Source organism: Centropristis striata, chromosome 4, assembly GCF_030273125.1.
Source record: "Centropristis striata isolate RG_2023a ecotype Rhode Island chromosome 4, C.striata_1.0, whole genome shotgun sequence".
NCBI classification, from domain to species: Eukaryota; Metazoa; Chordata; class Actinopteri; order Perciformes; family Serranidae; genus Centropristis; species Centropristis striata.
The window spans coordinates 31792531-31817938 of NC_081520.1; the positions used below are offsets into that span (position 1 = coordinate 31792531).

The 25408-nt window shown below is 36.6% G+C and overlaps 2 protein-coding genes across 3 annotated transcripts; both read left to right on the forward strand.

Moving 5' to 3' along the window:
* Window positions 1–1515: 1515 nt before the first annotated feature.
* naalad2 (N-acetylated alpha-linked acidic dipeptidase 2) lies at window positions 1516–17245 on the forward strand. 2 transcript variants are annotated; one of them, XM_059331549.1, is made up of 20 exons: window positions 1516–1693; window positions 2574–2685; window positions 3028–3214; window positions 5558–5659; window positions 5828–5953; window positions 6264–6344; window positions 6457–6562; window positions 6666–6759; window positions 7019–7114; window positions 8946–9031; window positions 9851–9970; window positions 10078–10160; window positions 10252–10315; window positions 10422–10489; window positions 10616–10707; window positions 11101–11191; window positions 13000–13264; window positions 13723–13804; window positions 14204–14296; window positions 14874–17245. In XM_059331549.1, the coding sequence occupies exons 1-20, from the start codon at window positions 1612–1614 to the stop codon at window positions 15061–15063; spliced, it is 2220 nt and encodes a 739-aa protein (XP_059187532.1). In that variant the 5' UTR covers window positions 1516–1611; the 3' UTR covers window positions 15064–17245. The 2 variants fall into 2 exon arrangements, with proteins under 2 accessions (XP_059187532.1, XP_059187533.1); XM_059331550.1 differs by lacking the exons at window positions 10252–10315; window positions 10422–10489; window positions 10616–10707; window positions 11101–11191 and having other exon boundaries at window positions 10078–10109; window positions 13042–13264.
* Window positions 17246–18943: 1698 nt separating this feature from the next.
* Window positions 18944–25111, forward strand: LOC131970514 (uncharacterized). Its single transcript, XM_059331927.1, has 6 exons — window positions 18944–18971; window positions 20071–20115; window positions 20934–21224; window positions 22415–22547; window positions 22888–22988; window positions 24439–25111. Exons 2-6 carry the CDS (start codon window positions 20082–20084, stop codon window positions 24843–24845), a joined length of 966 nt encoding a protein of 321 aa, XP_059187910.1. The 5' UTR covers window positions 18944–18971; window positions 20071–20081; the 3' UTR covers window positions 24846–25111.
* The last annotated feature ends 297 nt before the right edge of the window (window positions 25112–25408 follow it).

Consider the following 25408-nt stretch of genomic DNA (forward strand, 5'->3'; position numbering starts at 1 on the left):
GAAATCTATGTGGTTCCACAGGAACCCAGTTAGATATCCACTGAAGTTACCAAATATAGTTCTTCGCCCGTTAAAGGGTTAAGATCTCATGATTTCCTGTTTTGTTCCAACCGGTGCACTGGGGTTTCTTAAACCAGAGCAAGTCTTTTCTTAATCAATCAGCTTTCCTGTACAGAGACTGTGACTGTGGTCAGCTGGGTTTTTTTCCTCTTTACTCTACTGTAAGTCATTTTTATTTGCAATACAGTAAAGTGTTTACTGCAAATCCTGTCATTTACTGTCTTCTTCTTTCATAAACATTCTGCAAAGCTACTCTGACATACTAGTGCATGATGATAAGTGTTTTTCTTTTTTCTTTATTGTGCTTGATAATAAGTTAGCACGCTACTTTTATTTTGACGGGACTTTTATTTTCCCCCTTCTGGTCTGTCCGCCGTCATATTAATAAAGGAGAAACGAAAAAATGTCGCCCTGCCACAATTAAAAAGGGAGCGAACTTCTTCGTCAGGAGAACTGTATTGGGCACAGGTACTATCAGGAGGATTTTGGCCCATACAAGCACTTGACAATAAGTTGATAATGTCCTCATTGGTCAATGTTGCTGCCACAAGGTTCCCAGCTGACTGACTCATGCTCACTTATTGCGGCAGCAAAATACAAAATGGCAGTGCCTTGATGACGTCAGTCAAGTTTCATTCCATATATTCAAGGTTCATTCCATATATTCAAAGTTTCATTCCATATATTCAAGAATTCATTCAATATATTCAAGGTTCATTCCATATATTCAAGAATTCATTCAATACATTCAAAGATTAATTTCCTGAACGGCATGCCATAATATATATATATATATATATATATATATATATATATATATACATATAATGTTACTTTGATTGTATGATATCAATGTGTTTTCTTTCCCTCAAATTTCAAATACATTTCTCTGCAGGAGACAAACATTCTGTGGACTGTAAAAAACAAGATGTTTCTTTCTTTTCTTGGTAAGAGCATGCTGGACCTCTCATAAAATGTTCTCTTACCTGAAAGAACAGCAAGTTTCATCTTCGATAATAACATCTCATGCTTCACTTTGTGCACACACATGCTTCTGTTTTTTCCTTTATTTTGCCTATAAAAAGGATTTGATCATCATGAATCATTTTCAAAGCTATGCATTCATTTTTTATTCTGGCCTGCAAAAAACATTTCCATGAGCTGATTACAGGCCAATGTAATGTCACACTGTAAAGACTCACTCTTGACTTTTTCCTGCCCTGAATTGTGAGTCAAACAGCTTATTTTGGCTGTATTGGGTTGAGTAATACTTCATCAGCACATGAATGGCTAAGTTACACAAGAGAGTAGCCAGTCTACTACCAAACAGATCACTAATGACTAGCTCCCCTTTGTATTCCTCTGAAACTTGTCACTCACTTCCTTTGCCAGACACAGTCATCTACGCCCCTCCCTCTCTCTCTCTCTCCCTCTCTCTCTCTCTCTCTCTCTCACTGTGCACTACTTAAACAAATTATTCTCTATCTCTGCGAGCGTGCACTGCAGTCAGTCGTCTCGGTGTGTGGAAGCCTCTCTACATTCTGCTTTAAAATGAGAAAGGAGAGCAGGTTAATTCACTGGATCGGGTGGATTGTGGTTGTAACAGCTCTGTTGTTGCTGGGCTTCATCATTGGTAAGACACGACAACACAACACAAACTAACACTGGACAGGAATGTCATAATCCATAAGTGATATCTATTAAGCTCATGTTAAGCATGTTTTTTGTCAATGAAAAGTCCCTTACTTAACATAACAATGGAAATAGTTGACAAGTATAAATAGATGAACAACATTAAATCTTTGTTTTTGAACTAATTTCTTTAGAATTAGTCTAATAAACCATCATATTAGTAGTTTGTTCATTGGTTTTATGTCATCTTGATTACTGTTCATGGTCTGCTGCATCCAACAGTCTTTTAAACAAATTACAAGTAGCTAAAAAAAAGGCTGCAAGACTGGTTCTTAGTTGTTCTCTGGTTTTAAAAGAAGTTTAAAAATGTATTTGATATCAACACCTTAATTATATCGTCATTTTATTTGAGTGTGGATGGGCTGTCATACAAGACTGTATAATGCTTTATTTTTCTTTTCTTTTTTTCATTTTTATAAGTGAGTTTGTAATGCCTGTGTTATTCTATTAAAAATTAGTGTCTGGACCCCATGTCGTCATGGCGTCAGCTAATGGGGATCCTTTCAAATAAACAAATAAACAAATATTGACTTAGTGCTGTTTAAGTTGAATCTTGAAGGTGTGTGTGTGTGTCCTTGCATGTGTGAGTAAGACAGAGAGAGCTCTAGTTTGGCAGCACTGTGACACATTTCACATCCCTCTGCTCACTGCAGGTTAACACATTCTGCCCATAACCACAACTCCATTTCAACTATAATTTGTAACATAATAGGAGGCTTTTGTTAAGATCCAATACAGCTGGACAGTCATGATGAGACACGTGTGTGTGTGTGTGTGTGTGTGTGTGTGTGTGTGTGTGTGTGTGTGTGTGTGTGCTGTAGGTTGGTTTGCAAAGCCCACACATCCAAACAATGCAAACCAAAGTGCTTCCAGCAAGTATCTGAGGGATTTTCTGGATGAAATGCAGCCAGACCAGATCAGGGAGCATCTCAGGTGAGAAGTATTACCAACCAAGTACCAAACTCTGAAATGCTAACTTAGCCAGCTCTGCCAGGGAAAAGTCTCTGGTGTGCATGATCTATGGGAAGATCCAGGTGATTTTATATACAGAAGACAAACTTTTTGGGCTAAAAACTAAAAGTGTTTTGCAGTCAGGGCCACAAGGCTCTGGAACTTCCTGAGAAAATCAGATCAGCTAAGTCAATGATCTCCTTTAAAACCCCTCTGCTTCTCCCTCTCCAAGCATGTTGGACCACTGCTTTACATTATACTGCACATTTTGAGTATTTCAGTGACTGTTAGCCCTGTGACGAACTGTGTTCATTTTCTCCACAGGAAATTTACACGACTCCCACACCTGGCTGGCACAGAACAGAATCTGAGATATGCAGAGCAGATCCAGACAGAGTGGCTGGAGTTTGGACTGGACTCAGTGGAAATAGTGCCCTATGACGTCCTGTTGTCCTATCCCAACAAATCACAGCCAAATTACATCTCAATAGTGGATCAGCATGGCAGTGAGGTATACAGCACATGGACACATCCACTCATCTATAATTTCAACCTCTCTATAAAATACATGTCTTGTAAAAACCTCTGTACTTGTTTCTGGTGCAATATTGTCATTATCGCTTGCTCCCATCTATTATAGCATTAGGGTGTCTGTCAGAGTCAGTTTATTACACAGCTACCACTTTAATTATTTAAATGACCATTTGCATGCCTGGTGTTTGCATAGAGAAATGTGTTTAATGTATCCTTTAATTTAAGCATTGCCAACATTTTTGTGATGCTAACCCATTTTACCATTTGAAGCTCTCATATTTAAACACTCCATTCTCCACACTCACCCCCCTGGTGATTACAATTTCAAAGGGACTATGATTTTCTCACACACGTGAACAACAACTCTAATTCAGTTCAAACTCCCTGACCCATCTCATTCTGTTTGGGGAGATAACAAAGTTGCAGCATGCACATGGAGATCATACTGCTACAGATACTGCTCCGGACCTCCTCCTCCACCTCCATACAACACTGCAAGGCAGTTCATTCAAGTCCAAGGTCCTTTTATAGCCTTGTGGTGAGATAAACTCTTCTCTATGTATTTTATGAGGAGGGATAATGATAAAGTACAGAGGCAAACAAAAGAAAAAAATGGGGTTCACTGCAGACCATTGCAGCATGCTTCAATGATGCATTCAAGAACTTAAACACAATAAGAAATTGCATTTCAGCTAATTCAGTAACACACTATGATCATACCAGACTACTCAACATCATTTTTTAGCAGCCAGTAAAACAGGATCAACTGGTACCTGAAAGTTATTCACAGAATTTGTTTTGATATATAGGAAAGCTTAATATAAGTGATCTCTTTTAAATCTCTTCTTAAAACATACTTTTATCGGATAGCCTTTCCTGTTTTTACCTGAACTTTATCTTCCCCGACTTTTAATTGCACAGAACTATGTCATTTTCTAACATTACTTTTATCTGTTGTTTCATGTCTGTTTTTAACTTGTCTTTGTAAAGCACTTTGTAACATGTGTTTTGAAAAGTTCTCAATGTATAACGATTATTATTATTACATTATTATTATAAAATTAAGCTTTTCACAGTATTCAGAGTGAAATTACTAATGCAACACTGTAAAAATACTTAAAAGTGTACTCAGGCCCCGTTTACACGAAAAACGACAAAATATTTTATCGGAAGTGCCTTTGGTTTAGACGGTGACGGCGTTTTTGGGGCTTAAAAACGCAAAAATCTGAAACCACCCTCCAAAGTGGAAAAGTTGAATACGCTCTGCCGTAGCGTGTCCGTCTACACTGCCAAGACGCAAAACTCTGCTCAGATCTGCTCACGTCACGTACGCATTTACGTCACATACATGCCCCAGTACAGAAAAAATAAACAAACGTGGGATTATTTCCATGCGTCGGACCTTCAAGCTGCTCTGGCAGCTCTAATAAACTTACAGGAGTCTTTCCACCAAATGTACAGGATATGTACAGATAGTATTAGTAAACAGAGAAGGATCTGGAATTACCTCCATCACATTTTGGATGCAGCAATTGGTGAGAGGCGAGCCAGATGGCTTTGGACGAGACCTGGGAGATCTAGTGGATGGTGGAGAACTTTGTGGAAGGAGTAGCTGATGAAAATGCGTTGTGTGGGCGTCCCGGTGGCTCACACCGGTAGAGCGCTAACCATGTATGCCATGTGCTGCGGCGGAGCCGGGTTCGAATCCGGCCTGAGCTCCCTTTGCCGCATGTCTTCACCTCTATCACCCCCTTTCTATCTCTCACTATCAATAAAGCAACAAAAATGCCAAAAAAATAATCTTAAAAAAAAAAAAAAAGAAAATGCGTTGTGTGAAAACTTCCACATGCCCAAAGATGCTCTTATGGCTTTAAGTGATGCTGCCTGGCATGCATACAATCCAATACCACACACTTTTGCGTCACCGTATGCACACAGATTCCCTCCCGAAAACGCTCGTCTAAACGAGGAATAAAAAGTGAAGACGCAAGGCCACTTTTGCGTCTTCTGTTCAGACCGTCATCATGTAAACGGGGCCTCAATGTATCAAAATTACTCAATGCAGAAAATTGTTCCTGTAACTGCAGCTTTTTACTTGGGTTGCTGACTGAGGTTAAACTAATTCATTTTTAACTATTTTATATAGAGCTGCAATAAATTATTTGTTTCATTATGGATTGTTCTGCTGATTATGGTTTCCTATGGTTGATGGATTGTGAGATTTGTTAAACTTCAGAAAAACATTAGAAATACAGTCAAAATTACCCAGAGCCTACAGTAACTCTTTCACATTGCTTGTTTGCTGATCTGCCTATCAAAGGTTTTGACCACCTCCTTGGCTGAGCCAGTTCCAGAGGGCTATGAAGATATTCCTAACATTGTTCCTCCATACAGTGCCTTCTCTGCCAAAGGACAACCTGAGGTACACACACACAAATGCTCTCATCATTCTAACAAGAAGGCAGTAAATGTTTCAATACTATTTCACTGCTGGAGTAAAAGTTATTTAACTGAATTTTAAGCATTACCCATCACCACCCTCAGCTATCTGACAGCTTAAGATGTCTCCTCTTTATCTCCCTCTCTCCAGGGGGATTTGGTGTATGTGAACTATGGTCGGACAGAAGATTTTTTTCAGTTAAAAAGGGAGATGGGCATCAATGTTACTGGGAAGATTGTCATCGTCAGATATGGGAAAATATTCAGAGGCAATAAGGTAGGAAAAGCCATGGTCATAACGTTACACGAACATCCCTTTTAAAGGTATAATATGTAACTTTTCTGCATTAACATGTACAAATACGACCAGGCGTATGTTATATATATTGTTGAATTGTGTCCCTTAACTAACCCAAATGTTTCCAATGATTTACAAACTGTGAGAAATCCGTAATTTTAATCAACCTAAACATGCATTACTGGTCATTTGGTTGCCTGTCAATGACAGTTATGGAGAGGAGGAGAACTAGGCAAACAATTTTGTAAACAATCAAAATGACTCACTTCTCTCTGTCTTGCTCAACCAGGTGAAAAATGCCATGTTAGCTGGAGCAAAGGGCATCATTATGTTCTCAGATCCAGCAGATTACTGGGCGGCTGGAGTCCAGGTAGAGTCTCCTGCAACATTTTAACCAGAATATATTGTGTTAAATTGTGGATAAAGACACAGAGAAAGGAGCCTTCAAACATGTACAAGATATAATCTCTGTGTGTGTGTAGCCCTACCCCGATGGCTGGAATCTACCTGGTGGAGGAGTTCAGAGAGGAAATGTTCTCAACCTGAATGGAGCAGGAGATCCACTCACACCAGGGTACCCTGCTAAAGGTGTGTGTGTCTCTCTGTGTGTGTTTATACATGTGTCACAGCCTGTATGTGAGTATTAATGTGTGTGAGTTGATCTAACATAGTCTTGTCTGCTCTCTTACAGAATATACCTACAGATTCAGCCTTGAGGACGGAGTGGGTCTTCCCAATATTCCTGTGCATCCAATAGGCTTCCATGATGCAATTCACCTGCTGAAGTAAAAAAAAAAAGATCACTTTTATTATCCACACTTCTGGAATCCAAAATGTAATAATTCAGAGAATGCAGCTGCATTCGTTTCACTTTTCAGCCTCAGAGGTTGTCGTTTGGAGCAAACTCAGGGACAAACAAACCAACAGACAGACGCTAGTATATCTAAAAAAGTACTTATTTTTAATCTTGAATTCAGGGCAACAAACTATCAGCTGCTCATTTGTATTATTCACAGAATATGTGAATTATTTACCATTCAACAGGAACATGGGAGGACAGATTCCACCCAACAACTGGAAAGGAGCTCTGAATGTTTCCTACCGGATTGGTCCAGGCTTTACGGATGACTTCAAGAGCCAGTAAGTGCTTACATTAAGCTTTTATATCCAGTGCCACAGTGATCACTCTAGTCCACATCACCTTTTGATAATGTGATTCTCCCGCCCACATACTTTTTCACCAAAAAAAAACTCTTGATGGTCTCTCCTCTGCTGCTTCGCAGTACAAAAAAAGGAGATTATATTACTCCAGTTCTAAGGTCCTTACACTGGCTTTAACAATTGATTTCAAAATATTATTGTTGGTCTACAAAGCACTGAATGGTTTAGGGCCAAAATACATTTCTGATCTTCTGCTTAGCTACGAACCATCCAGGACTCTCAGATCATCAGGGACAGGTCTGCTCTGTGTTCCCAGAGTCAGAACTAAACTTGGAGAGGCAGCATTCAGTTTTTATGCTCCACATATCTGTACAGCTACAGGTGCATCTCAATAAATTAAAATATCATATACAAGTTTATTTATGTCAGTAATTCAATTCAAAAAGTGGAAATAACACATTATATAGATCCATTACACACAGAATGAAACATTTAATGTCTTAATTTATTTAATTTCTTCTAATTATAATGATTATGGCTTACATTTAATGAAGACCTAAAATTCAATGTCTCAAAAAATCTTAATATTACAGAAGACCAATTTTAAAAAGTATGTTTAATATGGAAATGTTGGCCTCTGGAAAGTATGTCCATTTATATGACTCAATATTTGGTTGAGGCTATTTGGCTTGAACTACTGGAAATGGACTTTTCCATCATATTCTAATGTATTAAGATGCACCTGTATATCTTCCAAAGAAAGATCTTTTCTATTCTTTTCTTTTCTTTTGGTATAGCATTAAAATGCTCGCTAAAAGCAGCAAAAAACAACTTGAGGAGTTTGTTTGCTGTTGTTTTTTATAGAATGTATGCAATTAAAACTCTGAAAACACATTTTAGGACTGGCTTACATTTAAATCCTTTAAATGTATAACATATGTTTGTGCTTTGCTTATATAGTTTCCAGTGTTTTGAACAGACAAGAGTAACAATGATGATTAGGTTACTTTAAGCTATTCAGAATGAGACAGAAAACAGTGGATGTATTGTCTTATGTGGTTATATTTTTATGCTCCACATATCTGGAACAAACTCCCAGAAAACTGCAGATCAGCTGCAACTCTCAACTCTGTTAAATCAAGACTAAAGACTTTTCTGTTTGCCACTACCTTTACTGCACTGGAACTTTTATTCCTTTGATATCTGATTCTTTTTTATATATATATTTTATCAGCTCGCTTTCAATTTTAAAATGTGTATTTGAATGTTTTTTCATATTCTTTCCTAAATATTTTACCTGTTCATTTTCAGTCATAATTTTGAGTTGCCCTGTTGTTGAAAGGTGCTATACAAAAAAAAAAATTGCCTTGCCTTGCCTTCGCTGCTGTCATTACTTTTTAGTTTTTTTAAATGTTTGAATCGTCTTTCCGCTTTTGTTGCACTTTTTCTTTTGCTCAGCTTTAATGACCCAGTGGCAAGTAGCCAACTGACGTACAATGGAGGCCCTTGTACCTCCTGTGTGTGAAAGACATAAGTAGCACACACACACACACTCACACACAAACCAACTGCACAAATTAAGGATGTACAACAGTAACTGGACCTTTTTGTGCTTTTGAACTGTGTTGAAAACATTCACCACAGTGAGATAAACATAATAAACATGCAAATGTCGTTGCTGTGCGCAGTGTAAAAGCAAATAGGCAAATACTTTTCTTTTGTGATTTTTTTTTGTATTCCCAAATTCTGCTCATGTTCATTTTCTTTCTGCCTCTCGTGTATCACTCTAACTTGAATCTGTCCATCTCAGGAAGGTGCGCATGAACATCCAGACTAACAACCAGGTAACCAGAATCTACAACGTCATTGGTAGGATAAGAGGAGCTCTGGAGCCAGGTACCACAGTCCAACATGCTCTAATTTCTCATTAAAGCTTTCAGCAACTTTATACACACAACCAACACATGCGACTAACATTGACCCTGCTACTATGGACACTAAAGTCCCTTTCACACATGTACTACAACCCTGATCTAAACATTACCTGGAGGGTCTGAATGTGAGAATGCAAATGTCTGAACCAGTTGCACTGACTTAACAGACTTTACCCTGCCAGGTCCCGAGTAGAAAGTCCAAGTAATGTCCAGATTGTCCATGTGTGAATAGAGCAGGTTGTTGTCCGGAGAGATTCACAGCAAGCGAGTAGTATTAATATTTCTATCATGCGACTGCTGCAGTATTTTTTTTGTTTTCCAACGAAAATGTAGAACAGAAGAGACAATGAGATTCTGGAACCTGTCAGTAAGGGCTAATATCTGAAAAATTCAAGGACTGGCTTGTGGCTGGTTTGTGACGAGAAATTAAAATGTTTAGTTGTACCCATTTTTGTTCTGCTATAGGGGAGAAAATGCTAAGGCTTGTTTGTATTACTTTAAACCAATCACAATCGTCTTGAGTGGTGCTAAGCACTGGATGCAGCGATGATGCTCCTGCAAAACAGATAGTGGAGATAGCTGATGGGGAGGGATATATCGCATTAGTGACGCAAGTAATGGCGAGCTTGTAGCAACAGTCTACATCCTGTGGGTCAGACTAGTGAAAGGGCAACTCCAGACAATGTCCCGACCGGATTCTCTGGACACTGTCCAGAGTTAATAAAGGAACATAGCTCTAATACATAATAATAATAATGTGTGTGTGTGTGTGTGTGTGTAGACAGGTATGTGATTCTGGGAGGGCACCGGGATGCCTGGGTGTTTGGAGGAATTGATCCCATGTCTGGTGCTGCAGTGGTCCACGAAACTGTCAGGAGTGCTGGCAAGCTGATTAGCAAAGGTACGGCTTTATGAGTGTGTAAGTGAAAAATTATGTCAGAGGTCACTAAGTGTGTGTGTGTGTGTGTGTGTGTGTGTGTGTGTGTGTGTGTGTGTGTGTGTGTGTAGGATGGAGGCCTAGGAGGACTTTAATTTTCGCCAGCTGGGATGCAGAGGAGTTTGGACTGCAGGGATCAACAGAATGGGCAGAGGTACACAAACACCAACCCATACATCCTAACACCCTTGCGCATGTGCGCGCACACACACACACACACACACTAACTTCACTGTTCTCAACAGGATAATGCCAAGTTGCTGCAGGAAAGAGCTGTGGCCTACATTAATGCAGACTCTGCCATTGAGGGTGAGTGTTTGTTTTTACAGCTCAATATACAATAAAATGTTTTTAGATAATATTGAGGCAGAATGAGCGTTAATGTGCCGCGTGCGCGTGTGTGTCTGGATTCCAGGTATGTACACACTGAGGGTTGACTGCACTCCATCTCTACACACTTTGGTGTACGACATCACAAAGCAGGTGAGCAGATGTATAGACATAAATTAAATTGATTTCAGTAAATTAATTTTGCCCTTCCATTCTCTTGTGCTCTATTCCCTGTCTTTCTGTCTGTCTCATCTCTTTCTCTTTATGTTTTGTGTGTAGATCGCCAGTCCAGAAGAAGGAGAGGAGGGAATTTCTCTGTACGAAAGTTGGCATAAGAGGGACAACTGGACGAATGACCGTGATGCACCCAGGTACGAAGTTGCTTGTTCCGGCTGGAGCCATGTTGGACAACAACAAAACCAGCAATAAATTACACACGGTTTAAGGAAAGCAAAAAAATTCAGCCCCAATGAGAGCAATGCAGCCATCATTAGTTAGTAGAGGACAAAAACAACAAGATGATTACTAATTCTTCACTGCAAGTGAACTACACAAGATGCGGACGGATTATTTATATTATTATATATATATATATTTATATTTATATTATTTATTTTTTATTTATTTATTATCAACACTACTGTGTCATGTCTCTGTGTGCATTGGGTTGGGGTTGTCAAATTTATTAGCAAATCAATTAATGATCAAGAAATGAATTACACAAATCACTAAATCAGACAGTCTTCCATTCTGGTGTACCACAGGATCAGTAAACTTGGGTCAGGCAGTGATTTTGAGGCCTATTTTATCCGTCTGGGAATCGCTGCAGGCAGAGCCAGATACACCAAGAACAAGGTAAGACATGCTGCACTTATTTCTAAGTATTATAAATATTGAGGTGAACTGCTGAACATGGATAACTTTGTGTGTCTGTTTACATTGAAAGCATACAAAGGAGTGCATGAGGTTTATTAGTTCACTTCTTTCACTTTGGGAATCTTAAAAACAAAAGACATTTGTAAAACTGAAAATTCTGTTTGTGAAGTGTGACTCTGCATTTGCATCATCAATCACACACACGCATCTCTTTCCTGAATGACGTATATTTGAGACTTTCTTGTCGAGAGAATCCACAAACACACAGTGATTCACAAATGGCCCGCGCTCCTCTACAGTAGGTGGCAGTGTTGTTATATGCATGAATGGAACAATGGTTTGGACTTTGCTTAAGGTGGACTTACATTTAACTTTCAATTTTGTTGTGAAGCCATTGTACATAAGTAAATCTATTTTCCCTTGCCCTACATTACATTAGCACCCATACCGTGAAACTAAAATGAAAACAATGATAACACTATCGCGGCTGCGGCTGCCCCCGTTTGGTTAAACGTTTAATTACCCTGAAAAGAAAAAGAATACAAGTCACAAATGAGAAATTTAGCAAAACACGTGTTTAAATCAAGGACTGTTTGTAGACCACCCTCTGTGCGTTTACAGGTATTAATGAGACAAATTTAAGCCCATATTGTGCTAACCTCAGCACACGTTGCTAACTGTGTATACAAAGCAACAGGGAGTCATTGTCCTTTATGACGAGGTGGTGCCTGATGCTTGTTTTCATTAGCACCAGGGAGCTTTTCCCTCGACTTTAATGTCACTGAATGAAACTTTATTAACAATACTCCACCGACAAATTATAGTGTGATTTTAGCTCTCAAATGCACATTGTCTATGACATTTCACAACTACTATTGACATTTTTTAATAAAAAATATCTATAAATGTTGTTGAAAAAGACCTTGCCAGACCTACCTACGGTAACCAAGGGGGGCGGGGCTTAGCATGAGTTAACTCCATGAAGTCTTGGGCTATTTTGTCCATTTCTGAATTCTTTTCATCCTGCCTGTATACACCACTTAGAAAATGTTTAAATGCCACGTTGGTCTATTTCATCTATATGACGTGATAATTATTTTTTCATCCTGGCTTACTGGATCAACAGTTTTAACCCAAAAGAAACCAAGAAAAACAACATAAAATGTGATTTTTAATCAGGTTTTTTTTTTTCTAGAGTGACTGTATTTTATTTGTGTCTTGTGTGTTTAGCGTAACAATTTTGGTCATTTTGTGTCTTTTTGTATCTTTGTGTCTTTTTTGGTCATTTGTGTCTTTTGTTGTGTCTTTTTTTAGTTATTTTGTGTGTTTTTTTTGTTCATTTTGTATCTTTTTTAGTCCTTTAGTCCAACATAAAATGTGATTTTGAATCTTTTTTTTTTTTTTACTTTCAAAACACTATCATGTTCAATAAAGAATTTTAAATGTTGCAAATGTAAACAAAGGTTGCAAATATAACATATAAGAGGGCTACATCCAGTTCTATCATTTTATACAAAATATATTTGACCTTGTCTCCAGTTTTACTTGGTATATCATCATCAAACTGAAACTGGCCTCATGGAGTTTACAGCCAGAACTTTAGAGGTAAATTTATCGTAGGGCTCGATGCTGCTTTGTTTTTTCGTCTGGATGTGATGAAGAAGTCATGCTTTGGTGCTTTTGGTGACTCCAGAGGGTTAAGGTTAAAGCACAGGTAAAGTATCTTTATGATAAAGGTTACTGGATGCCTCTAAGGTGCCAGTAAAATGCCTTCTTTCTGCTTTCAGAAAACAGAGCGCTACAGCAGCTATCCAGTCTATCACAGTGTGTATGAAACCTTCGAGCTGGTGGAGAAGTTTTACGACCCCTCCTTCAGGAGGCTTCGGGCGGTGGCCCAGGTGAGAGGTGGCCTCGTCCTCCAACTGGCCGACTCCCAGCTCCTTCCTCTGGATGTCAACCAGTATGCAGGCTCCCTGAGGAAATATGCACAGAGCATCGCACAGCTGGCACAGAGGCACCCAGAGGAGATGACAACATATGAGGTGTCATTTGGTGAGTTGATTTTGGTTATTGTGTCTCACCCTGTGAAATTGAAATTGTAGGTATACTCAGTGGTGGAAGAAGTATTCAGATCCCTTACTTAAGTAAAAGTACTGGTACCACACTGTGAAGTTACCCCACTACAAGTACAAGCCCTGCATTCAAAACTTGCTGAGGTAAAAGTACAAAAGTATCAGCATCAAAATGTAAAGTATCAAAAGTAAAAGTACTCGTTATGCAGATTGAACCCACTCTGATTGTTTTTTGATTATTATTATTGATGCATTTATGTAAGCAGTGTTTGGATTTTTAATTTAAAAAATATTATTATCCCTTTAAATGTATCATGCTTTTTATGTTAAATCTCGACCTAAAAAGTAACTAAAGCTGTCAGCTAAATGTAGTTGAGTAAAAAGTACAATATTTGCAATATTTCTCAGCATTAAAAAAGGTTTCCCCTATATTTTCAGATTCCTTGTTTTCTGCTGTGGAGAACTTCACTGTTGCAGCCAGGGACTTCCATGACCGCCTGCAGAACCTCAACAGAGCAGAGTAAGAGTGTGTTTAACATTGCATACACTCCAGGAGTCCAAAACAATTCTGACATGAATTCTAAAGTTTATAATGTCCAGTTTTTGTCGACTGTCAGCAATGTGTAAATTTAATCAAATGTTTTTTTTTCTGAGTAGGAGTTGGTGGTAGATTAAAATTGCAAACCTCACCACTTACTATGATTTCAATGCTAAAACATGTAATTTAATTCACACATTCATGATCAGGTCACCAAATACTGAGGAATTACAAAAATAGAAATGAATGGCAGAAAATCTGTATTGGATTATTTGTAAATGTGTAGTCAAGTGTGTGTGAAAGGTATTACATGCACGTGTGTGTGTGTGTGTCTGTCTGTCTGTCTGTGTATGTGTGTGTGTGTGTGTGTGTGTGTGTCAGTCCTCTACAGGTGCGTATCATAAATGATCAGCTCATGTATCTGGAGAGAGCCTTCATTGACCCCCTGGGCTTACCTGGCAGACCCTTCTACAGGTTGGTCACACACACACACACACACACACACACACACACACACATTACAATTTATCGGTAACGCTTTATAATAAGGTCCTTAATAACCATTAATTAACAAGTAATAAGGCATTGTTCTCGCTTTAGATCCGTTAGTTGCAAAAAGCATAGTTAACTTATAGTTAACTTATAATAGATGAGCAATAAAGTATATTTTAATATCAATAAGCAAACAAAATAATAATAATAAAGGCATGGCAAAGACATAATGGGTGGGTCATGGGTGTTTGTAATGCCATTATTAACACTTATATAAGCTTATAAACACATAATAATGTTAATAAGGATCTTGTAAGGACTTACAAGGGCTTTATTGTTAATTAATGGTTATTACAAGGACCTTAATATAAAGCATTACCCAATTTTCCTTTGTTTTACAAGCTTTTACCCGATTCTCACCAACCAGACCAGCACTTGAGCACTATGACCACTACATGGCGCTGTTTGCTCTGTATGGTGCCAAACAAAAACATACAATCAGTAATATAACACCTCCCATGCATTCCTTAATGTTACCCCCACCTCTTCTCTGTTTCAGGCATGTGATCTTTGCCCCCAGCAGCCATAATAAATATGCGGGGGAGTCCTTCCCTGGGATCTACGATGCATTGTTTGACATTGAGAACTCAGCTAATCCAGAGAAAGCCTGGGAAGAAGTCAGGCGTCAAATCAGCATCGCAGCATTCACTGTTCACGCTGCTGCCATGACACTTACACCACCTGCATGAAACACAGGCTCACACAGGCTAAAGACATGTGGCTGAGCAATCAATGACAATTGAATTATAGAGAGGGAATACACCCTACCTGCAACACACAGAGATGGACAATCCCTGTTTTCTGAACCAGTCATGTTCCAGGAACACCAAGAGCTCAGTAATACAGCGAATCTCTGACAAGAATACAACTTTTTGATTTGTTATGTGGCCACAGTAAAGATTTATGTTTTTTAATATGTTTTGTAGTCTGTATCTACAAGGGGACAGAAAACAGCTCATATCTGGCTGTCCATGTTGGTCTGAGAAAAAAAACATGTTAATATCTTTAATGTATGAATTTCCCTAATTCCCCACAGTACTTTACACACACCAACAACAAACCTGCATGAAAGAGATCTGTTTAAACCTACAATGTGTAATCTTTTTGCAACTAGAGGTCTCTCAATCAAAACAATAACAGGGGGAAAAAGAGTTAGGTGTTTTTCTGTTTTTTGGGGTTTTTTTGGTTTATTTTCCGGGGCAATTATTTCTGTTTTAATGACTATTTTTTTCTGTTTTTAGACGCATTCGTTCCTTTATTGAGAGCTCGATTTGATGGAAGCAACCATGACCGGCTTGTTTAGTTTAATCACGTTTTACTTTGATCTGGGATCAAAGACACTGGGTACCTGACCTTTATTGACCCGGAACAATAGAAAGTTGAAGATGGGGCATATATATGTGCAGGGCAGGAGTCACTATAGATCCACGGGGTCACTTGCAGGTTGGATGTTCTCGCGGGATTTTGAAGTATCTCGATAATTCAGGGGGAAAAAATTACCCTGAAAAACGGGGGAATTGCCACGAAAAAACAGAAAAAAAATTGTCAGAAAAACAGGGGGGAAATTACTCATTAAAACAGAAATAATTACCCCAAAAAACAAACGAAAAAATAAATTATTGAGAAAAACTGGAGTTTGTTGTTTTTTTTTCAAGTGAATGCAATACGCTTCCGTACTAAATTTAAAGGAAATACAGTAATATTTTAATCGTTAAAATGTTTGGGTGTGTTGTTTAAGACATGACACATAAACAGTGAGTACTTTCACAATAAAAAAAACATTTACAGTGGTTTCTTCTATAAAATCCAAGATGCAGTTATGTCAAATCTGTTTTGTTTTTGTTGTTGATTTTCCGATTACAGGTTTACAACAATAATGTTGTTTACTGGTTTATAAAGGGGGGCAAACGAAGTGCAGGAGTTTTGTATGGCATACACAAAGCTCACAGGCCATCCAGTATTTTAATTTTTATACCACCACAGGGTGGTACCAGAGTCATAACTTTAATAATGCTATAAATCTTCTCTTAAACAACACATTTATCTGAGAACTTTGAAACAAGATTTTTTTTACACCCCCATCATCTGATCTTCTTTTCAAAGACTTTATTCAAACACCACACTGGAACAATGTGAGATATACTGCAGAGTTATATGAACATATGAGGGAGAGTATGTGAGAGAAATATACAGGTACATTTCAATAAATTAGAATATGATTGAAAAGTCCATTTCTAGTAGTTCAAGTCAAATAACCCGAACCAAGTATTGAGTCATATAGATGGACATACTTTTCAGAGGTCAACATTTCCATATTAAACATACTTTTATTAACAAATCATTAACGCTAAAATGATATAGTCAAAATATACAAAAACAAAGCAAATAGAAAATAAATAAATGAAGATAAACATATATGATAAAATAATGAAAAACAATAATAATAAAATGGATTAAAAGGAAGATAAGACACACATACAGACAGGCAGGAAGGGACAACATAAGAGGGAAGGAATCCAATGAAGTCATCCCATGTCTTGTGAAAGTTCTGTAGAGCACCATTAACAGCAAACCTGATTTTTTTCTAGTTTAAGATTAAAAATAAAATTGAAAAAATCATATTTATTTAGTTTATGAAAGTGATGGTAGCGCCATGGCTTTTTATCATGGATTTTGAGGGCGCTTTTGTATAATTAATGCTAGTGAATGCTGTAAATATGACTGAAATTTATACATTGAAATATTTAAATATCTGCTAAAAATCATAATTCTGATTTATCATGAACGTTTCATCGTGCAAAACTTTATCACTTATATAGGCCTGGATCTATACAGTACAGCCCTTTATAATAAATTCACCTTGTTACTCTTGTTATGTTTGATTTTTACTGCCCAACATCAAATGGTTTCAAATAATCAGTATGAGTAAACAAATTATAAGAATTTGTCTTTAAATTAACACACTAACAACACTGCCAATGCTTTTGAATCATAGTTTTTCTTTATTTTAAACACTTTTGGAAACCTGTTTGACCTCTTAGCTGGGTATTCTGTAAATTCTTTGTTGTGTCAGTGCTATTTTTTTTTTTTGAGCTCGCTCTGCTTACATAACCCAATACATTTGCATGCTCTCCCAAATAACTGATAAGCAGGCAAAGGGGAGATGTTTGCATGTTATATGAGTTAACAAAACCTTCTCACAGTCAGGTTTCTGAATTTGGATTTGCATGAAGTTGGTGGAGACAAAGAGTTGCTGTTTAATGCTCCTAGATGGACACGGAAGCCTCTTTCATTTCCAAATGCAAACATCAAATGCAAAGTTTTTCCAAAGAGCGTCAGACAGAAACAACACAAAGAGGAAGCAAAAGACTGTACCAGGAGACTGAAACACATAAACTTGTTTTGACGTCAAAACAAAAAACTTGCCTTTATCAGAGGCAAACGATACAGATACCCACATATATATATATATCATCTCTATTTATTACATCACATTAATAGCCACCATAAAAATATATCAAAATATGAGTAAAAATTAAGAAAACCTTCTTAAACATCTTAAATACCACTCCCCTAATAAGTAACTCTTAACCATAAATTAAGATTAAGATTAAAATTAAGATTTCCTTTATTAGTCCCACAATGGGGTAATTTCCAGAGTTACAGCAGCAAAGTGGATAGAAAAAAACAATAAATAGTAAAAAGCAGTATAAACTGGAAATATAAGAAAGGCATTAGCAAATAAACAAGTAAAAAGTATAATAAAGTATTAACAATTTACAATATAAACAAGTAAAATATAATATAAATATAATATAAACATAAAATAAAAATTTTAGGAACATTATATACAATGTAGACAGAGTCAGCAGTTGGATATGGACCATTGCACAGAGAATATTGCACATTAATATAAAAAATAAAAAATAAAATAAAAAATTGTGGCTATACTCTTGATTTATGTGTAACCAAAGCTACAAAACTATTGTACAGCAAGCATTTTGCTGATTTTTCCTGATGCCTCAGACAAAAATACTAACCACTGTCAACTTCAATGACTAAAAGTCTAATTTGGGAACAAATAAGAAGCAAAAATGATTCTAAAAGTTTGAATTTAAGCAGCCATAAAGACACAAAGATAAGCGTGTTTAGGGGTTTGCATGTTATTTGTTAAACCGAAGAAAGCTCCTTATATAACATATAAGATTAAGTAATATTTTGATAATATATCATTTGAGATGTGCTGTCAGTTTGCTGTGGCATATCAGATGTGGATGCTGTATATATTTAGCATTCAGTGTAGTGAAAATGTACTGTTATATGTGCTTTTACCTTAAAAAGTGAACTGAAAGGAAGTTTTAGTTGGTGTTTTCTTTGCACCTTGTTACAGTGTGCACACATTACACATCTACAGTGCCATTAGGCATTATATAAAACAAAAAATGCAACATTCAAAGTATCCCCTTTAAAACAAATGAGTGTCCCTGTGTGGGTGTGTTTCTTTGGTGAGGAGGTAAACAGCTCTATAACTGATGTTCACATTTCCATAACCACCCTCATAACACACTGCAGACAGCAACAAGTCCTCATTCGCTGGGTAAGTTTTTCACAAATTCAAACAGCACTAACATAACATAACATAACATAACATAACCTATAAAGTGTAATTTTGGTATTTAATCATACTTCTACAGAACGATTTAATACAAGTAGATACAGACATGGAAAAAAATGATTAGACTAACCTTGTTTTCTTCAATTTCTTGTTCATTTTAATGCCAGGTACAACTAAAGGTACATTTGTTTGGACAAATATAATGATAACAGCAAAAATAGAGTTTATGATTTTCCATGGTTTTCTTGATCATGACTTTAGTTGTTATCAAGAAAACCATGGAAAATGTCGAGATATCAGCTATTAAGTTAAACTCTTATGAGCTATTTTTGTTGTTATCATTATATTTGTCCAAACAAATGTACCTTTAGTTGTACCTGGCATTAAAATGAACAAGAAATTGAAGAAAAGGGGTGGTCTGATAATTTTTTCCATGACTGTATATTTAGATCAGGGCTGTCACCATATCATATTTTATCTAATCATTTTCAAATGTGTGATTTGTTTGATGTTCGGTTACATAAATACAAATAAATTCAACTACACGATAATTGTGGCCAAAATAATTCATGCTAAAGATATTATAGTGATATCTACAGAATATTTGAAAATCAAAAAAGTAATAAAGCATCAGTTTTGTCTTTTTTCTGGCCAATTAATTCATCTAAAATACAAGTGTAAGAAGATGCAGAAAGTCTGAAAGAAACAGAAATTATTTAAAAGGGCCTGGATTATTTACACAATATTGTGTGTGTACATGATATCAATATTTATGTTTTGTTTTTGTTTTTTTAAATATCACAGGTTATCTTCAACACCAGTATATCACAACAGCCCTAATTTTGAAGATATGTTGTAATTTGATTTGGAAAATATCTGATTTTTGCATATTAGGTGTATGTTTCCCAAATTAGAAATCAACAGAAATCAAGAAGCTTGAATCATTTCATTTAAACATAATGTTTAATGTGTTCTCAACTAAAGTACTGCTGCAAGTAGAAATATGATGATTGTAATTCCCATGAATAGATGTGTCTAATCTGCGTCTCAGGTGTGTGGTTTGTAAAGTTTCTGTCTTTAGTTTCAGAGACCATGGAGAACTTACTCCATCTGTCACTGCTGCTGGGTATGTTCTGTTCTAAATGGCTGTTTGTTGTGTTTTTGTTTTTTTCCCCCTCTCAAATATAAACAATATTAACCCTCTATGGTACAGTGTTGCCGTCAGACAGCATGCCCATTTTTGGCCTGTCAAATTTCTACAATGCATGTTTTTGAGTGATGCGATACTTTAAAAAAGAGGGAAGAGTATAGGGAACCATTAGCAATGCTTTAATTTGTCACATGACCTCCAGGAGACCATAATGAAACCCTATTTTGCAGACTTTTCCAAAGGAAAAAACTTGCTATTTTACTATTTTGCGCCTTTCCTATTCCTACTGATAGGTGAGAAAACCTTCATTTTTGATAGTTTCATACACTTAGACTGTTCAAGACATTCATTTCAATGGGTCGTTTGTTCAATGGTATAATGTTGCCTACAGGCAACATTCAGACGAGAAACCGGTTAAAAAAGTTCCTTTTATAATGTTTTTAAATTGAATATGTTATGTATTGTACCCTGATTAAGCTACTGAATCTTTTACACATGTTTATTAAATAAATAATGTCAAAATTAATTTAAAAAACTCTCTTTTTCACTTGTGCATCGTTATGGTACAATGTTGCCTACGGGCAACAAACCCCAAAAACTTTCAAAAAAAAAAAAAAAAAAGAATTATAAAATTTCTTCATTTATAAGATGATGTCTATTTCAAGACAAAAAAAACACTCCAAACATTTTTTTTTCTAACTGGTATCATAAGGCATACCATAGAGGGTTAAAAATGACTAAGTCAAAGCAATAAAAACTGATTCCCTGATATGTTTTTTTTTCTCATGTTGCAGCAACAACCCAGCTGCCTTTGGTTTCAGCTAGAGTGGTACACCTGCGAGAGGGAAGTAATGCCATATTCAAATTTCCTCCACAAGGGAAAGTTACATATTGCCCCAGTGATTGTGTCGGGTGTGAGTGTGTTATGGGTCTGGGTGGCTCCAGACCACCCAGCTTCCGACAAGTCAAAGTGGACGAAAGACCAGTGACCATTACCAACCTAAGGGCAAATGACACTTGCACCTACTTCAACTATAATGCTTCCTCTGGCTGTAATGGGACTGTGGAGCTGTCCGTAGGAGGAGGTGAGCACTTTAATTCATTATCTCTGCAAATAACATTGTTTATCTTAAGAAGAAGAAGAGCCTCAAATGATTTTAAAATGTTTCATTTCTAAGTACTAAGTTTCCCTATAATTGTTTGTCAGAGGAACAAGACTAGTTTTGTTGATACTACACTGTTCTACAAAGCCTAACTGCAGTAACTACATTTTTGGTCAAAATTGAGTTATAACTAAAAATGAACTCCTTGATGTCTGTTTTATCTTGTGACAAAGTTTTAGATTTCAATTTTGCTTTATTTCAGAGAAATAATTATAGAAAACCCCAAAAAATCCTACTCAAAACCATTATTGCAAAACCATAATTGCACTTACCATGGTCTGCTTTGGATATATGTACTAATTTAAACATAAAAATAATAGAAATTATAGGGAAAGGGAAATTATTATCTAGATAGTGATGAAGTAAAAAAGATAAGATAAAATTATATTAAGACTAAAATATAACATTTCTTTATAATATTAAGTCTAAAATACACAAATATTTGAATAGAGGTGTTAAACACTTTTAAACACACTGATAACAAAATCAATTTGGAAATGTTTATTTAATGAAAACAAAATATAAAAGCTGAAAGAAGACAACAACATTGTGGTTACTGCACTCTGTTGTTGCATTACTATTATAACCTTTTACAGCAAAACCAGAGTGCAGTAACTACATTTTTGGGGTCAAAGGTCAAATAAATCATCATGATTTTTGAGCATAAAAATTACATCATCAATACATGTAAGAAAAAAGTGTCATATCACTTACCTATCTATAACCAATTTGGCTGGCCAGTTAAATATGTTAAAAAAAACTTTAAATCAGTTTTTCTCAATTTTACCTTTTTTGTAGTTACTGCAGTTAGGCTTTGCAGGGCAATACTGAGGGAATCATTTTATGTTGAAAATAACTTTCTGTATTATCAGAATGTCAGTCATTAAAAAGATACTATTTGCTCACTTAAATCCTCACATTAAGCCTCATGAGAAATGTGGTATACTACATGCTAAAAGTACAGGCGTCCCTGGGAACTTTATAATCATTGTTTGTGGGAGAAATTAATTTGGAAAATACTTCTCGAGGAAATGAATAGCGAGGTTATTGAAATCTGTCTGCTCTCACAAGCTGACAATTTCTCTGGATTCTTTTATGTTTTCAATTAACAGGTTGTATACGGAACATCAGTCATTTTGACTTTTCAGAAGGTTATTACAGGAAACTAAAGTTGTCAGATGAAGCAAAGTGTCGTAGAAACTGCACTCAAGATCCCCATTGCCAATACTTCACATTTGATACAAGGTAAATATCTGTTGTGTGAACTCATGACCATAGAAAATATAAAGAGATTATGTTTCTGACAGCTCATATATGTCTACTGTGGAGCCACGATGCAGCTCTACACAGTGGTGGAATGTAACTAAGTACATTTACTCAAGTACTGTACTTAAGTACAAATTTGAGGTACTTGTACTTTACCTGAACATTTCCATTTTACTTATAGTGGAGTAATTTCACAGTGTGCTATTAGTACTTTTACTTCAGTAAAGGATCTGAATACTTCTTCCACCACTGGCACTACATCACTGTAGGTACATCTGATTCAATGTTTCTATTCATCTCTACATTTTTTCATCCACAGCCACTTCCCAGGACAATGCTTCCTGATGTCATCAGAAGTTAATGTGATGATACAACTTAACCGAAACACTGTCTCAGGATACTCTCGTAGGAACTGCACCGGTAAGATGTGTGTCAACTGATTTTATTTATGTTTAAAATATTATTATTTTGCAGCAACTTTATTAGGGCCCGAGCACTAACAGTGCAGTTTTATCATACTACAAAAACTCACCAAACTTGGGCAAAAATTCAAACCCGCCGAAAATGTAGGTATTTCATTGGTTTCAGAAATGGGCGTGGCAAAATGACCTACTAGCGCCCCCTAGAATTGAGCCCCTAAAACAGGCTTGTCGTAGAGACACGAAATTTGGTACATACATGTATCATGGGAAGACGCACCAAAAAGTCTCAAGAAGCCATACCCAAAAACGAACAGGAAGACGGCTATTTTGGATCAAAGATTGGCATTTTAGACGTTTTTCGCCATTTCCATGCCACATACTTTAATAGACTCCTCCTACAGATTTAATCCGATTGACTTTGGACTCAGTACCATCACAAGGCCGTTGACATCAAAAGTTATTAAAAGAATTGCAGACCGTCACACTATGAGGGTGTGGCATTGCGGCAAAATATGGCGTTTTGGCATAAAACACGAGACTGTATAACTTGACCATACATTGTCCAATCTGCCTCAAACTTGTCATGCATGATGATGGTCCATCAATGAACAGTTCTACATAACAATATTTCATAAGCCCCGCCCTTTTTGATTAGCCACGCCCCCTTTTCCTAACTAATGAACCGTTTGTCATAGAGACTTGCATGAGGTGTCAGTGAACTCAGCATAGAGTCCTTGATTACCTCGCCCCTTCAACGATCACTGGTCCTGGCGTGGCCGGCTCCCCCAACGGCTCCACTCAGATTGGGCCCGTTCATCGCTGCTTGCAGCTTTAATGTACTGTTATTTTGCCCTCAAGGGTACAAATAAAGTAAAACAAAATATAATTTAAAATATGAGAAAGAAAGAGGGAAATTACCTTTATGATTTATGATCTTTTGGATGACTTAAAAAATCAAGTTAGCTTCTTCAATTGAAATAAACAAAACAATCATTATTCACTTTGAGAAATAGGTCCAAATGTTGAGAATAAAGTCAACTTTTTGAGTTTGTTACAGTAGACTGCAAGCTACAACCTAATTTTCCTCAATACGTCTGATATATGTCTAAAAAAAAATCACATAAATTACAGTGCATTCAGTGCATTTTAAAACATTTACTTGATAACATTAATTAAAATGTAAATAAAATTAAATACATGTTAGTGTTACAACCTACATTTTACCATGACATTAGAATTGGTCGACCAGAAAATACAGAATAAATATAACCTTTATATATATATATATATATATATATATATATAAAGTATACTAAAAAGTAACTAAAGTTGTCGTATATGTCATTGTAGTAATATTCCACCACTGGTGGTTGTCAGATTGGTTGTCCCTCTATTCTTTCATGGGATCCAACTGGCGGCACCTCTGGCTGACATAAACTCTCTCTCAGCTCTCAGATCATCGCAAGATTACTCCGGTCTCCAGTTCCACCTACAAAAGAAAAGCTGGATTGGTGCCCTGGAGCACTGCCTGAACAACCGTTCCTCCCTGGTTCAAATAAACGACACCACAGTGCAGCAGAAAGTCGACCATCTCCTGAGTGATAAAGATATAGAGGAAGGGGTGTGGATCGGCCTGGAGAGGTCCATCTTTGGCACCGACCTAGATTGGAAGTGGGTTTCAGGGGACACATTAGAAGACCCAGTGGCTCCGTGGAACAGCTCCTTTGTGGACCCCTTAAACAACCACTGTGGAAAGATCATCAAGGTTAACGGAACATTAATGTGGGTGAATGCCAACTGCCATGATGAGCTGCCTTTCATCTGCCAACATTCGGGTAGTAATACAGCGGCATAATTGTGTCACTGCTGTAAATCAATAATGTATAGGTGAGACTCACGGGCCAGAGTCAAGCACACTCAAAATTTCTGTAGAAATGTTTAGTTTTTATTGGTGTTCTGCTATGTTTTTTGTTTTTTTTTTGCATTCCCTTTCTATTGCACATGTATTCCCTTTCTAATAACTGACAGATTTACTTTCCTTTTTTGTCAAATCAACACTCTAAGTAATGTAATGCAGGTTATTGTTGATCATCATTCATCCAATAAAATAACGTTACCTCACCTATTCCTCTTCTTATTTTGGTTCATACAAATAGTTTTGGTGTACATAATGCATGAAATAAAATTAAGTCTATTAGGAGGTCACATTAGATCCTCAACAATTAAAACCCATTTCCTTCTTATCAATAGTCTGTATTGCCCTACAAAGTCTAACTGCAGTAACTACGTAAAAGGTAAAACTGAGAAAAACTGCTTTAAAGTTTTTAACGTTATTAAATAAACATTTTGAAATCTATTTTGTTAGAAGTGTGTTTAAAAGTGTTGAACAACTCTTTTCAAATATTTGTGTATTTTAGA